General features: G+C 35.2%; 1 protein-coding gene across 11 annotated transcripts in view; it reads left to right on the forward strand.

Annotated features, from left to right (window-relative positions):
- GRIA4 (glutamate ionotropic receptor AMPA type subunit 4) overlaps positions 1-14,603 on the forward strand; it is a 532,571-nt gene that overhangs the window by 385,377 nt on the left and 132,591 nt on the right. For all 11 annotated transcript variants that reach the window (XR_009009288.1, XM_057553228.1, XM_057553227.1 and 8 more), the window contains exon 6: positions 3,616-3,669. Coding sequence is in view for 10 of the 11 variants with exons in the window: in XM_057553228.1 (XP_057409211.1) it covers positions 3,616-3,669 (54 nt within the window). In the remaining variant the exon portion in view is untranslated. The remainder of the gene's footprint in view (positions 1-3,615; positions 3,670-14,603) is intronic.

The raw sequence follows: 14,603 nt of genomic DNA on the forward strand, positions 1-14,603 counted from the left end.
AAACTCTTCCAAAAAATTGCAGAGGGAGGAACAGTCCCATGCTCGTTCTACAAGGCCACCATCACCCTGATACCAAAACCAGACAAAGATATCACAAGAAAAGAAAGTTGCAGGCCAATATCACTGATTAACATAGACACAAAACTCCTCAACAAAATACTATCAAACAGAATCCACAACACATTAAAAGGATCATACACTGTGATCAAGTGGGATTTATCCCAGGGAGGCAAGGGTTCTTCAATACATGCAAATCAATCAATGTGATAAACCATATTAACAAATTGAAGAATAAAAACCATATGATCATCTCAATAGATGCAGCAAAAGCTTTTGACAAAATTCAACACCCATTTATGATAAAATCTCCCCAGAAAGTGGGCATAGAGGGAGCTTACCTAACACAATAAAGGCTATATACAACAAACCCACAGCCAACATCATTCTCAATGGTGAAAAACTGAAAGCATTTCCTCTAAGATCAGGAACAATACAAGGGTGCCCACTCTCACCAATATTATTCAACATAGTTTTGGAAGTTTTAGCCATGGCAACCAGAGAAGAAAAAGAAAAGGAATCCAAATTGGAAAAGAAAAAGAAAAGTAAAAGAAAACAGTAAAATCACTGTTTTCAGATGACCTGATACTGTACATGCCACCAGAAGACTACTAGAACTCATCAATGAATTTGGTAAAGTTGCAGGATATAAAATTAATATGCAGAAATCTCTTGCATTCTTATACACTAACAATGAAAGATCAGAAACAGAAATTAAGGAAACAATCCTATTTATCCTTGCATCAAAGAGGATAAAATACTTAGGTATAAACCCACCTAAGGAGGGAAAAGACCTACACTCAGAAAACAATAAGATAATGATGAATGAAATCAAAGATGACACAAGCAGATCAGATGGAGAGATATACCATGTTCTTGGATTGGAAGAATTATTACTATCAAAGTGACTATACTACCCAAAGCAATTTACAGATTCAATGCAATCCATATCAAATTACCAATGGCATTTTTCACAGAACTAGAACAAAACATTTTACAATTTGTATGGAAATACAAAAGACCCTGAATAGTCAAAGCTATATTTAGAAAGAAAAACAGAGCTGGAGGAATCAGACTCCCAGACTTCAGACTATACTACAAAGCTACAGTAATCAAGACAGTATGGTACTGGTCCAGAAACAGAAATATAGATCAATGGAACAGGATAGAAAGTCCAGAGATAAACCCACGCACTTATGATCAACTAATCTATGACAAAGGAAGCAATAATATACAGTGGAGAAAAGACAATCTCTTCAATAACTGGTGCTAGGAAAACTGGACAGCCACATGTAAAAGAATGAAATTAGAACACTCCCTAACACCATACAAAAAAATCAACTCAAAACAGATTAAAGGCCTAATTGTAAAGCTGGATACTATAAAACTCTTGCAGGAAAACATAGACAGAACACTCTCTGACATAAATCGCAGCAAGATCTTTTCAGTCCACCTCCTACAGTAATAAAAATAAAAACAAAAATAAACAAATGGGACCTAATTAAACTTAAATCTTTTGCACAGCAAAAGAACCCATAAACAAAATGAAAAGTCAACCCACAAAATGGGAGAAAATATTTGCAAATGAAGCAATTGACAAGGGATTAAACTCCAAAATATACAAACAGCTCATGCAGCTCAATATCAAAAAAACGAACAACCCAATCAAAAAACAAACTTAGGGTTACTTGGGGGGAAAAGGGGAGAGGGACAAATTGGGAGATTGGGAATGACATATACACACTACTATATATAAAATAGATAACTAGTATGGGCTTACTGTATAGCACAGGGAATTCTTCTCAGTACTCTGTAATGACCTATATGGGAAAAGAATCTAAAAATGAGTGGATACATGTATATGTATAACTGATTCCCTTTGCTGTACAGCAGAAACTAACACAACATTTTAAATCAACTATACTCCAATGAAAAATTAAAAAAAAAAAAAAAACCCTGGATTGGACCCCTTGGGAAAAATAGATTGGTAGGAGGGGAAGAGCAGGTGGGTGTATAAAACAGAGGGGAGTTAACATGAGGCCAACTTGGCTCTGGTTAAAAACTAACCAAGGAGTGGAGTAGAAAGTAAACAGTGACAGTTAGTGCATCTGTTGGCCTCCAGCTGTTTTCCTTTTCAGCTATAAATAAGATAGGTTGTTTCTGGTACTGGGCAGCTTGCAAGGTGTCAATATTGCACAAATTAACCCCAACCTCTCAGGAATAAAATTTGCACCTGCATGAAAGTGTGGTTATGGGACATGAATAAGAATGGAAATGAGAACCCTATCATAGCTCCCTAGTTCACAAATATTGTTTGAAATAACTGTAATTCTCACAGTGAATGTCTCTGACTGAAGTTCTGTTGAAACATTTCTGGGATTATCTAAACATTTCATTAAATTGAATTGTTTTATTAATTAAACATGTAATACTCATACAGCAACTTTTAAAATACTGGCTATCACCAATGCTTTAATTGTGCAAAGCTGTGCAAGCTTCAGAATAAAGCTGCTTCTGCTATCTTGAAAAAAATAATAATAAAATAAAATGGTTTTCCTGTGTTTCATACACAAGTCACTAATTTACAAAGAATTATTTTAGAAGATATTAAAATACTAAAAACAATTCAATTTTTTTCTTTAATGAAAGAAGTATATGAAAATATTATGTTGTGTTGTTGCCTTTGAGGACACCAACGAGGCTACAAAGCTGCTCATTAGTAACTGTCATTAGAATTTCTCTAATTAAAGAAATTTTCAGTTTCACAAAATAAGAATTTTAATTTCTAGTACAGAAATAAAGTACTTTTTAAAATATCTGATTACTTTTTCCTAAAATTTCTTAGTTTCTAATTTTCTAAACATTCCTAAAAAACATTCATAGAAGAAAATTAATGTAGCAGAAGGAAAAGTCTTTTGATGTTGTTTTGTCCTTATTCTTTTTATCATAATAAAATATTGCTATATCCATAGGCAGGTGAGAATTATCTAAGTATTCTGTGGTATCAGAGGTATCTAAAAACAGAGATTTTGCCTAGAAAAATCTTACCTGCTTTTCAGGACTACGAACCAATCTACTCATAGAAAATCATTCTCACCAGTTGAGGCACCTAACAGTCTATCATGAATTCTTATAAATCATCAATAAATTAAGTACATCTAAATTCTTTGAACCAAAATAATTTTCTTTATTATGTTAAAGTATTCTTTTTTAGAAATATATGTAAACTATTAGTTTGTCTCATAACATTGTCATTCTCTTTGAGGGGATTATAGCATAGTAGTTTTCTGAATAAGATATAATGAAATGATTGGTCATTTATACAGTGGGATTGAAATTAGAGGGTTTTTTTTTTTTTTTACTTCAACCACTTAATTTTTAGTGTGGCTTATGAATTTCTTCTAATTAGGGTAAATCACTTTCATAAGAAAAGCAATATCATTTTCTCAACATGTTTCCACATGGCATTATGCTAGAATAGTTAAAATTCTATTTTTAAAAATATGATCATTCAGTAAAGTTAAATTGGTTTTCTCATATTTCCTTATATCTTCACAGATTGTGAGTGTTGGAAAGCATGTTAAAGGCTACCATTATATCATTGCAAACTTGGTAAGAACTCTTTATTTTCTATTTTTCATAAGAATTGCTCAGACATTCAAAATTATGTTAACTGTGCCTTGAAATAGTGCTCTATTATTAAACTATATTACTTACTAAGCTTTTTATAACACATAGGCTAGTACTCTTATGTGTCCACAAAAAAATTAATGGTCAATCTAAGAAAGAAATGGAAAATTTTATTTAGGCCTACCTGAGGATTATAACCCGCTAGATAGTCTTTCAGAAAGCTCTGAGGACTGTTCTGCCCATTAGAGGTCAAAGCAATGAGATTTTCTGCACAACTTAGAGGTCAAAACATAAGTTTTTGAGATAAAGGGTTATGAATCAAAGTAACATATTGACAGTTTACATAGTCCAACAGGCAATAGTGGGTCATTGTGATCCCTTACAGGACTGAGAAAGGAATGTTATCTCTTAATCTCCTAAGTAGTTACCTTGCTGGTGCCAGGAGAAAATTGCTTCTTTTTTTCTTTTTCTTTCTTTCTTTTTTTTTTTTTTTTTTTTTGTGAGTAAGCATTCCTGGGTCTTCTAAGGGGATCTAGCTAATGTATTAATGTATAATGCAGATGCACAAAAAAAGGGGAGGAGGTGGTAGCTCAAATGGTGAAAAAATTTTATGTTAAATTTTTCTTGTCTTTCCTTAAAAACAATTGTATTTCATTAATCACAGTGATCATTATATTTCTAATTCAATATATTTTGGTGCAGATCTGCCATAGTGACCTTTAAAGCTAATTATAGTGTTTGTTTTACTATGATATTACTTGGCAAATTAGATAATGGCCTTTTGTCTGTGTGAATGATAAATGTGCTACTCTATGGATGAAGACTGCCAATACTTAGGGGTATTACAAGAATGATTAAAACTGATGACCCATGTTTTTTAATTTTATGAAAAACAAGCTTGAAATGGCTATTTAAGAAAGTTTTTGTTGGAAGTAATCCAAATTATTTTAATAGTGTCAACTTTTCACATATATATAGATGTTTATTGTACAAGATACAGGCATTAGTATAAAATTCTTAAAGGTGTAAGTCAAGTCCTTTTAGATTTCTTGGCAAGGCTCAAGTATTTCTTGCTAACTTTGCAAGTGTGGGGGAAAACTGACCATACAGAGGGCCATTCTCCTTGATTTATCAGAGTACCCTGATAAATAGGGCAGTATCAGATCTGCCCTAAGGGCTTGATCTCAAAAGTGGTTTATCCTAGAGAAGTTAAGACTGTGTTCTCCTTTTTCTCTTTTCCCACCACATATTTCTTTGGTGAGGATCTTGCGCTCAAAGCAGGGAAAGAACAAAAGGCTGCAAAACGGATTCATATTCATCCACTCTTTTCATGTGGCAAGTAGGCCATCACACTTTGAGACAGGAATTTTAAGTCTTTAATGAACTAGGTTTCACTATGGAGTTGAGATACTAAAATGCAGTGTAAACTGTAAAGTCTTATTGTGTTGTGTTTCTTGCATAAAGTATAATTTTGTTACTTAATATTATCATGAAAATACTGAGAAATTTTTACTTGTTTTTTCCACTGCTTTTAGTAGGCCTGTAGTCTGGATGTTTTAACATATTTTATAAAAATATAAATCTTAAAGCAAATATATCCTGATATTAATCACCATAAGAGAAAAAGAGAGACATTCATTGATGTGACTTATAATGTCACAATGGCATTATGCAAGGAGACTCTAGCAAATAGAAGGTTTTTTTTTTTTTTTTTTTTTTTTTTTTTTTTTAAATAACTGGATTTGGTTGAACACATGAACTTGACATTTTTTTTTTTTAATTTATTTATTTATTTATTTATTTATTTATTTATGACTGTGTTGGGTCTTCGTTTCTGTGCGAGGGCTTCCTCTAGTTGTGGCAAGTGGGGGCCATCTCTTCATCGCGGTGCGCGGGCTTCTCACTATCACAGCCTCTCTTGTTGCGGAGCACAGGCTCCAGACGCGCAGGCTCAGTAATTGTGGCTCACGGGCCCAGTTGCTCCGTGGCATGTGGGATCTTCCCAGACCAGGGCTCGAACCCGTGTGCCCTGCATTGGCAGGCAGGTTCTCAACCACTGCGCCACCAGGGAAGCCCAAATAGAAGGTTTTAATACCATCTATTCTTTCCAAACAATGGAATTCAGAAGGAAAAAAAAAAAGACAATATGTTACAGATTATCATGCCAGAACGGAATTGCTGACATTGACATACCAATACAAAATTAAAAGAATTAATAGTTATAATATCCTAATGGCTATAACAGCCTGTATTAGACAGCCTTAGTAGATGGCATCACATTCAAGTTATCTACATAATGACTAAGTAACAACGTATGAAGTAGAAAAGACTGATTTAGTTGGAGGGATTACGATGGAGACAAGGGAAGCTCTTGAACTCCCTTCCTTCCACAGACACACATACAGAGCAATTCCTCTGAGAAAAATCCAGGAACTAGCTGAGCAACTCCTACACATCGGGCAGCTGAGAAAACACCCACACAGAAATGGGTTGGAAAGGGTGAGACACACTCTTTCCATAAACACTACTCCCAGCATAGTGCCATACAATCAGAAGGGAATCCCCAACTCTCAGCTTCTACATGAAGAGCAAAGGATTTGGACCACATGTTTAGCACCTCAGTTTTTAAGGCTGCCACTCAAGAGAGAGCCCCTCAAAAACACCTAGGTCCAAAAGCCAATGGGGCATGCATCCACATGACCACAATGGTGTGAAACTAGAAATTAATTACAAGAAAAAAACTGGAAAATCAACAAATATGTGGAGATTAGCCAAATGCTCCTGACAACCACTGGGTCAAAGAAGAAATCAAGAGTGAAATAAAAAAGTACCTTGAGACAACTGCAATTGGAAATGGAAACATACCATACCAGAACATATGGAATACACCTAAAGCAGTTCTAAAAGGGAAGTTTATAGAAATAGATGCCAACATTAAATCAAAATAGAGAAATCAAATAAAGAACTTTATACCTCAAGGAACTAGAAAAATGAGAACAAACTAAGTTCAAATTTAGGTGAAGGAAGGAAATAACAAAGATCAAAGTGGAGATAAATGAAATAGAGACTAAAAAGACAATAGAAAATATCAATGAAGGTAGTTTTTGGAAAAGATAAACAAAATTGACAAATCTTTAACTATACAAAGGAAAAAGAAAACTTTTAAAAATCATAAAGGTAAGAAGATCAATTGCAACTAATACCACACAAATACTAAAGATCATAAGAAACTACTATGAACAATAATGCCCACAAATTATATACCCTAGAAGAAATGAATAAATACCTAGAAACATAAAACATATCAAGCATGAATTATAATTGAAAGGAAAATCTGAACTAACCAATAACAAGAGAGGAGTTTGAATCAGTAACCAAATCACTCCCCCACAAAAAAGTCCAGGACCATATGGCTTCATGGATAATTTCTACCAAACATTTAAACAAGAATAATTACCAAATCTTTTAAAATTATTCCAATAAATAGAAGCAGAGAGAACACTTCCAAATTAATTTTCAAGGCCAACATTACACTGATACCAAAGCCAGACAATGACACTGCAAAAAAAGTAAATTTCAGACTGATTGTTGAACATAGATGCAAAAATCCTCTACAAAATATTAACAAACCAAATTAAGCAGTACATTAAAAGGACTGAATGATCATATCAAGATCAAAAGGGATTTGCCCAGAGATGCAAGGATGGTTTGATATTGGCGAATTGACCAATGTGATGCACCACATTACGAAAAGAATAAAAATCATATGATCATCTCAATAGAGGCAGAAAAAGCTTTGACATAATTCACATCATCTCATGATAAAAAAATCTCAAGAACCTGAGTATAGAAGGAACATACTGCACTATAACAAAGGTCATGTATGACAAGCCCACATCTAACATCATACCTAATGTTGAAAAGCTGGAAGCTTTTCCTTTAAGATGAGGATGTCTTCTCTCACCACTATTTTTCTTTCTTTCTTTCTTTCTTTCTTTCTTTCTTTCTTTCTTTCTTTCTCTCTACAAATGACCCAATTTCGTTCCTTTTTCTGGCTGAGCAATATTCCATTGTATATATGTACCATATCTTCTTTATCCATTCATCTGTCAATGTGCATTTAGGTTGCTTCCATGTCCTGGCTATTGTAAATAGTGCTGCAATGAACATTGGAGTATGTGTGTCTTTTTGAATTATGGTTTCTCTGGGTATATGCTCAGTAGTGGGATTGCTGGGTCATATAGTAATTCTACTTTTAGTTTTTTTAAGGAACCTCCATACAGTTCTCCATAGTGGCTGTATCAATTTACATTCCCACCAACAGTGCAAGGGGGTTCCCTTTTCTCCACACCCTCTCCAGAATTTGATGTTTGTAGATTTTCTGATGATGCCCATTCTAACCAGTGTGAGGTGATACCTCAGTGTAGTTTTGATATGCATTACTATAATAATTAGTGATGTTCAGTAGCTTTTCATGTGCCTCTTAGCCATCTATGTGTCTTCTTTGGAGAAATGTCTATTTAGGTCTTCTGCCCATTTTTGGATTGGGTTGTTTGTTTTTTTAATACTAAGCTGCACAAGATGTTTATATATTTTAGAGATTAATCCTTTGTCCATTGATTCATTGGCAAATATTTCTCCCATTCTGAGGGCAGTCTTTTCGTTTCGTTTGTACTTTCCTTTGTTGTGCAAAAGCTTTTAAGTTTCATTAGGTCCCATTTGTTTGTTTTTGTTTTCATTTCCATTGCTCTAGGAAATGGATCAAAAAAGATCTTGCTGTGATTTATGTCAAAGAGTGTTCTTCCTAAGTTTTCCTCTAAGAGTTTTATAGTGTCTGGTCTTACATTTAAGTCTCTAATCAATTTTGAGTTTATTTTTGTGTATGGTGTTAGGGAGTATTCTAATTTCATTCTTTTATATATAGCTGTCCAGTTTCCCCAGCAGCACTTTTTGAAGACACTGTCTTTTCTCCATTGTATATCCTTACCTCTTTTGTCATAGATAGGTTGACCATAGGTGTGTGGGTTTCTCTCTGGGCTTTCTATCCTGTTCCATTGATCTATATTTCTGTTTTTGTGCCAGTACCATACTGTCTTGATTACTGTAGCTTTGTAGTATAGTCTGAAGTCAGGGAGTCTGATTCCTCCAGCTCCGTTTTTTCCCATCAAGACCACTTTTGCTATTCGGGGTCTTTTGTACCTCCATACAAATTTTAAGATTTTTTGTTCTAGTTCTGTAAAAAATGCCATTGGTAATTTGACAAGGATTGCATTGAATCTGTAGATTGCTTTGGGTAGTAAAGTCATTTTCACAGTCTTGATTCTTCCAATCCAAGAACATGGTATATCTCTCCATCTGTTTGTATCATCTTTAATTTCCTTCATCCGTGTCTTATAGTTTTCTGCGTACAGGTCTTCTGTCTCCCTAGGTAAGTTTATTGCTAGGTATTTTATTCTTTTTGTTGCAGTGGTAAATGGGAGTGTTTCCTTAATTTTTCTTTCAGATTTTTCATCATTAGTAGATAGGAATGCAAGAGATTTCTGTGCTTTAATTTTGTATCCTGCAACATTACCAAATTCATTGATTAGCTCTAGTAACTTTCTGGTGGCATCTTTAGGATTCTTTATGTATAGTATCATGTAATCTGCAAACAGTGACAGTTCTACTTCTTCTTTTCCAATTTGTATTCTTTTTAATTCTTTTTCTTCTCTGATTGCCATGGCTAGGACTTCCAGAACTATGTTGAATAATAGTGGTGAGAGTGGACATCCCTGTCTCATTCCTGATCTTAGAAAAAATGCTTTCAGTTTTTCACCATTGAGAATGATGTTTGCTGTGGGTTTGTCATTTATGGCCTTTATTATGTTGAGGTAGGTTCCCCCTATGCCCACTTTCTGGAGTTTTTATAATAAATGGGTGTTAAATTTTGTCAAAAGCTTTTTCTGTATCTATTGAGATGATCATATGGTTTTTCTTCTTCAATTTGTTAATATGGTGTATCACATTGATTGATTTGCATATATTGAAGAATCCTTGCATCCCTGGGATAAATCCCACTTGATCATGGTGTATGATCCTTGTAATGTGTTGTTGGATTCTGTTTGCTAGCATTTGTTGAGGATGTTTGCATCTATATTCATCAGTGATATTGGTCTGTAATTTTCTTTTTTTGTAGTATCTTTGTCTGGTTTTGGTATCAGGGTGATGGTGGCCTCATAGAATGAGTTTGGGAGTGTTCCTCCCTCTGCAATATTTTGGGAGACTTTGAGAAGGATGGGTGTTAGCTCTTCTCTAAATGTTTGATAGAATTCACCTGTGAAGCCATCTGGTCCTGGACTTTTGTTTGTTGGAAGATATTTAATCACAGTTTCAATTTCATTACTTGTGATTGCTCTGTTCGTATTTTCTGTTCCTTCCTGGTTCAGTCTGGGAAGCTTATTCCTTTCTAAGAATGTGTCCATTTCTTCCAGATTGTCCATTTTATTGGCATTCAGTTGCTTGTAGTAGTCTCTGAGGATGCTTTGTATTTCTGCAGTGTCTGTTGTAACTTCTCCTTTTTCCTTTCTAATCTTATTGTTTTGAGTCCTCTCCCTCTTTTTCCTGATGAGTCTGGCTAATGATTTATCAATTTTGTTTTTCTTCTCAAAATATCAGCTTTTAGTTTTATTGATCTTTGCTATTGTTTTCTTTGTTTCTATTTCATTTATTTCTGCTCTGATTTTTTATTTCTTTCCTTCTACTAACTTTGGGTTTTGTTTGTTCTTCTTTCTCTAGTTCCTTTCGGTGTAAGGTTAGATTGTTTATTTGAGATGTTTGTTGTTTCTTGAAGTAGGATTGTATTGCTATAAACTTCCCTCTGAGAACTGCTTTTGCTGCACGCAATAGGTTGTGGATTGTCGTGTTTTCATTGTCATTTGTCTCTAGGTGTGTTTTGGTTTCCTCTTTGATTTCCTCAGTGATCTCTTGGTTATTTAGTAACATATTCTTTAGCCTCCATGTGTTTGTGCTTTTTACTTGTTTTTCCCTGTAAGTGATTTCTAACCACACAGCATTGTGGTCAGAAAAGATGCTTGATATGATTTCCATTTTCTTAAATTTACTGAGTCTTGATTTGTGAACCAAGATGTGATCTATCCTGGAGAATGTTCCATGCGCAGTTGAGAAGAAAGTTTAATCTGCTGTTTTTGGATGGAATGTCCTGTAAATATCGATTAAATCTCTCTGGTCTATTGTGTCATTTAACGCTTTTGTTTCCTTATTAATTTTCTGTTTGGATGATCTGTCCATTGGTGCACGTGAGGTGTTAAAGTCCCCCACTATTATTGTGTCACTGTCAATTTCCTCTTTTATAGCTGTTAACATTTGCCTTATGTATTGAGGTGCTCCTATGGTGGGTGGATATATGTTTATAATTGTTATATCTTCTTGTTGGATTGATCCCTTGATCATTATGTAGTGTCCTTCCTTGTCTCTTGTAACATTCTTTATTTTTAAGTCTATTTACCTGATATGAATATTACTACTCCAGCTTTCTTTTGATTTCCATTTGCATGGAATATCTTTTTCCATCCCCACACTTTCAGTCTGTATGTGTCCCTAGGTCTGAAGTGGGTTGCTTGTAGACAGCATATATATGGGTCTTGTTTTTGTATCCATTCAGCGAGCCTGTGTCTTTTGGTTGGAGCTTTTAATCCATTCACGTTTAAGGTATTTATCAATATGTATGTTCCTATTACCATTTTCTTATTTATTTTGAGTTGTTTTTGTAGGTTCTTTTCTTCTCTTGTATTTCCCACTTAGAAAAGTTCCTTTAGCATTCATTTTAGAGCTGGTTTGGTGGTGTTGAATTCTCTTAGCTTTTGCTTGTCTGTAAAGCTTTTGATTTCTCCATCAAATCTGAGTGAGATCCTTGCTGGGTAGAGTAATCTTGGTTGTAGGTTCTTCCCTTTCATCACTTTAAATATGTCATGCCACTTCCTCCTGGTTTGTAGAGTTTCTGCTGAGAAATCAGCTGTTAGCCTTATGGGAGTTCCACTTTATGTTATTTGTCATTTTTCCCTTGCTGCTTTTAATAATATTTCTTTGTCTTTAATTTTTGCCAATTTGATTACTATGTGTCTTGGTGTGTTTCTCCTTGGGTTTATCCTGTATGGGACTCTCTGCACTTCCTAGACTTGGGTGGCTATTTCCTTTCCCAAGTTAGGGAAGTTTTCAACTATAATCTATTCAAATATTTTCTCGGGTCATTTCTCTCTCTCTTCTCCTTCTGGGACCCCTATAATGCAAATGATGTTGCATTTAATGTTGTCGCAGAGGTCTCTTAGGCTGTCTTCATTTCTTTTCATTCTTTTTTCTTTATTCTGTTCCACAACAGTGAATTCCACCATTCTGTCTTCCAGGTCACTTATCCGTTCTTCTGCCTCAATTATTCTGCTACTGATTCCTTCTAGTGTATTTTTTCATTTCAGTTATTGTATTGTTCATCTCTGTTTGTTTGTTCTTTAATTCTTCTAGGTGTTTGTTAGACATTTCTTGCATCTTCTCAACCTTTGCCTCTATTCTTTTTCTGAGGTCCTGGATCATCTTCACTATCATTATTCTGAATTCTTTTTCTGGAAGGTTGCCTATCGCCACTTCATTTAGTTGTTTTTCTGGGGTTTTATCTTGTTCCTTCATCTGGTACATAGCCCTCTGCCTTTTCATCTTTTCTATCTTTCTGTAAATGTGGTTTTTGTTCCGCAGGCTGCAGGATTGTAGTTCTTGTTTCTCCTGTCTGCCCTCTGGTGGGTGAGGCTATCTAAGAGCCTTGTGCAAGTTTCCTGATGGGAGGGACTGGTGGTGGGTAGAGCTGGCTGTTGCTCTGGTGGGCAGAGCTCAGTAAAACCTTAATCCTCTTGTCTGCTGATGGGTGGGTCTGGGTTCCCTCCCTGTTGGTTTGTTTGGCCTGAGGCGACCCAACAATGGAGCCTACCCAGGCTCTTTGGTGGGGCTAATGGTGGACTCCGGGAGGGCTCATGCCAAGGAGTACTTCCAGAACTTCTGTTGCCAGTGTCCCTGTCCCCACAGTGAGACACAGACACCCCCTGCCTCTGCAGGAGACCCCCCAACACTAGCAGGCAGGTCTGGTTCTGTCTCCTATGGGGTCACTGCTCCTTCCCCTGGTCCCGATACTCACACCACCCTGTGTTTGTCCTCCAAGAACAGAGTCTCTGTTTCCCCCTGTCTGGTCAAGGTCCTGCAATCAAATCCCACCAACCTTCAAAATCTGACAGTCTAGGAATTCCTCCTCCCATTGCCAGACCCCCAAGCTGGGAAGCCTGACATTGGGCTCAGCACCTTCACTCCAGTGGGTAACTCCTGTGGTATAAGTGTTCTCCAGTTTGTGAGTCACCCACCCAGCAGTTATGGGATTTGATTTTATTGTGATTGCACCCCTTCTACCATCTCACTGTGGCCTCCCCTTTGTCTTTGGATGTGGGGTATCCTTTATGGTGAGTTCCAGTGTCCTCCTGTCAATGACTGCTCAGCAGTTAGTTGTGATTCTGGTGCTCTTGCAAGAGGGAGTGAGCACACGTCCTTCTACTCTGCCATCTTGATTCAATCTCTCACCACTATTTTTCAATATAGTACTGAAATCCTAGACAGAGCAATGAGCCAAAAAATAAATAAATAAAAGGAATTCAAATTAGAAAGGAAGAAGTAAAATTGTCTGTACGTAGATGACATTATAGTATTGATAGAAAAATTCACCAAAAAAGATTCCAACAAAAAATTTTAGAATAAATTACTTCAGTCAATTTGCAGGATACGAAATTAATATAGAAAACTCTGTTGTGTTTCTATAAAATAACAGCAAACTCTCAGAAAGAAAAATTAAGAACAGCTGGAGGCATTACATTTCCTGATTTCACACTCTATTACAAAGCTACAGTAATCAAATCAATATTGTATTGGAATAAAAACAGACACATAGATAAATGGAACAGAATATAGAGCTCAGGAATAAACCCTAGCATAATGGTCACTTAACTTTCAACAAAGGAGTGAAGAATATACAATGAGGAAAGGTTAGTCTCTTCAATAAATAATGTTGAGAAAACTGAATATTCACATGCAAAAGAATGAAAATGGACCTTTATACTATATAAAATGGATTATTGAAAATAAGATCTGAAACTGTAAAACTCGTAGAAGAAAAGCTAGGGGGTAATCCCCTTGACATTGGTCCTGGCAATGAGTTTTTGGATCTGATACCTAAAGCACAAGCAAAAAAAGAAAAAAGAAAACGAAATAAGTGGGACTACATCAAATGAAAAAGCTTCTACACAGCAAAGGAAACCATCAACAAAATAAAAAGACAATCTACTGAATGGGAGAAAATATTTGCAAACCACATATCAAATAAAGGGTTAATATTGAAAATATACTAGGAATTCCTACAACTGAATAGCAAAAAGCAAGTAATTTAAAAATGGGCAAATGACCTAAGACATTTTTCCAAACAAGACAAATTATCAACAGTATATGAAAAGATGCTCAACATCATTAATCATAACAGAAATGCAAATCAAAACCCCAATGAGATACCACCTCAAACCTCAAACTCGTTAGGGTGGCTATTATCTAAATGGATAAATGGATAAATATGTTATATATATATTTAAAAAAACATGGTATAACATGGTCATTATACTTCATAATATTGTATTATTGAAATTTGCTAAGACAGTAGAACTTTTGTTCTCATCAAAAAAAAAATGTGAAGTGTTGGGTGTGTTAATTAAATCGATGGTGGGTATCTTTCACAGTGTATACACATATCAAATCATCAATTGTACAGTTAGAATATATTGCAATTTTATTTGTCATGTATCCCTCAATACAGTTGAAAAAATACTGATTTAATGAGAATAGTA

The sequence above is a fragment of the Balaenoptera acutorostrata genome, chromosome 9, assembly GCF_949987535.1.
Source record: "Balaenoptera acutorostrata chromosome 9, mBalAcu1.1, whole genome shotgun sequence".
Lineage (NCBI taxonomy): Eukaryota > Metazoa > Chordata > Mammalia > Artiodactyla > Balaenopteridae > Balaenoptera > Balaenoptera acutorostrata.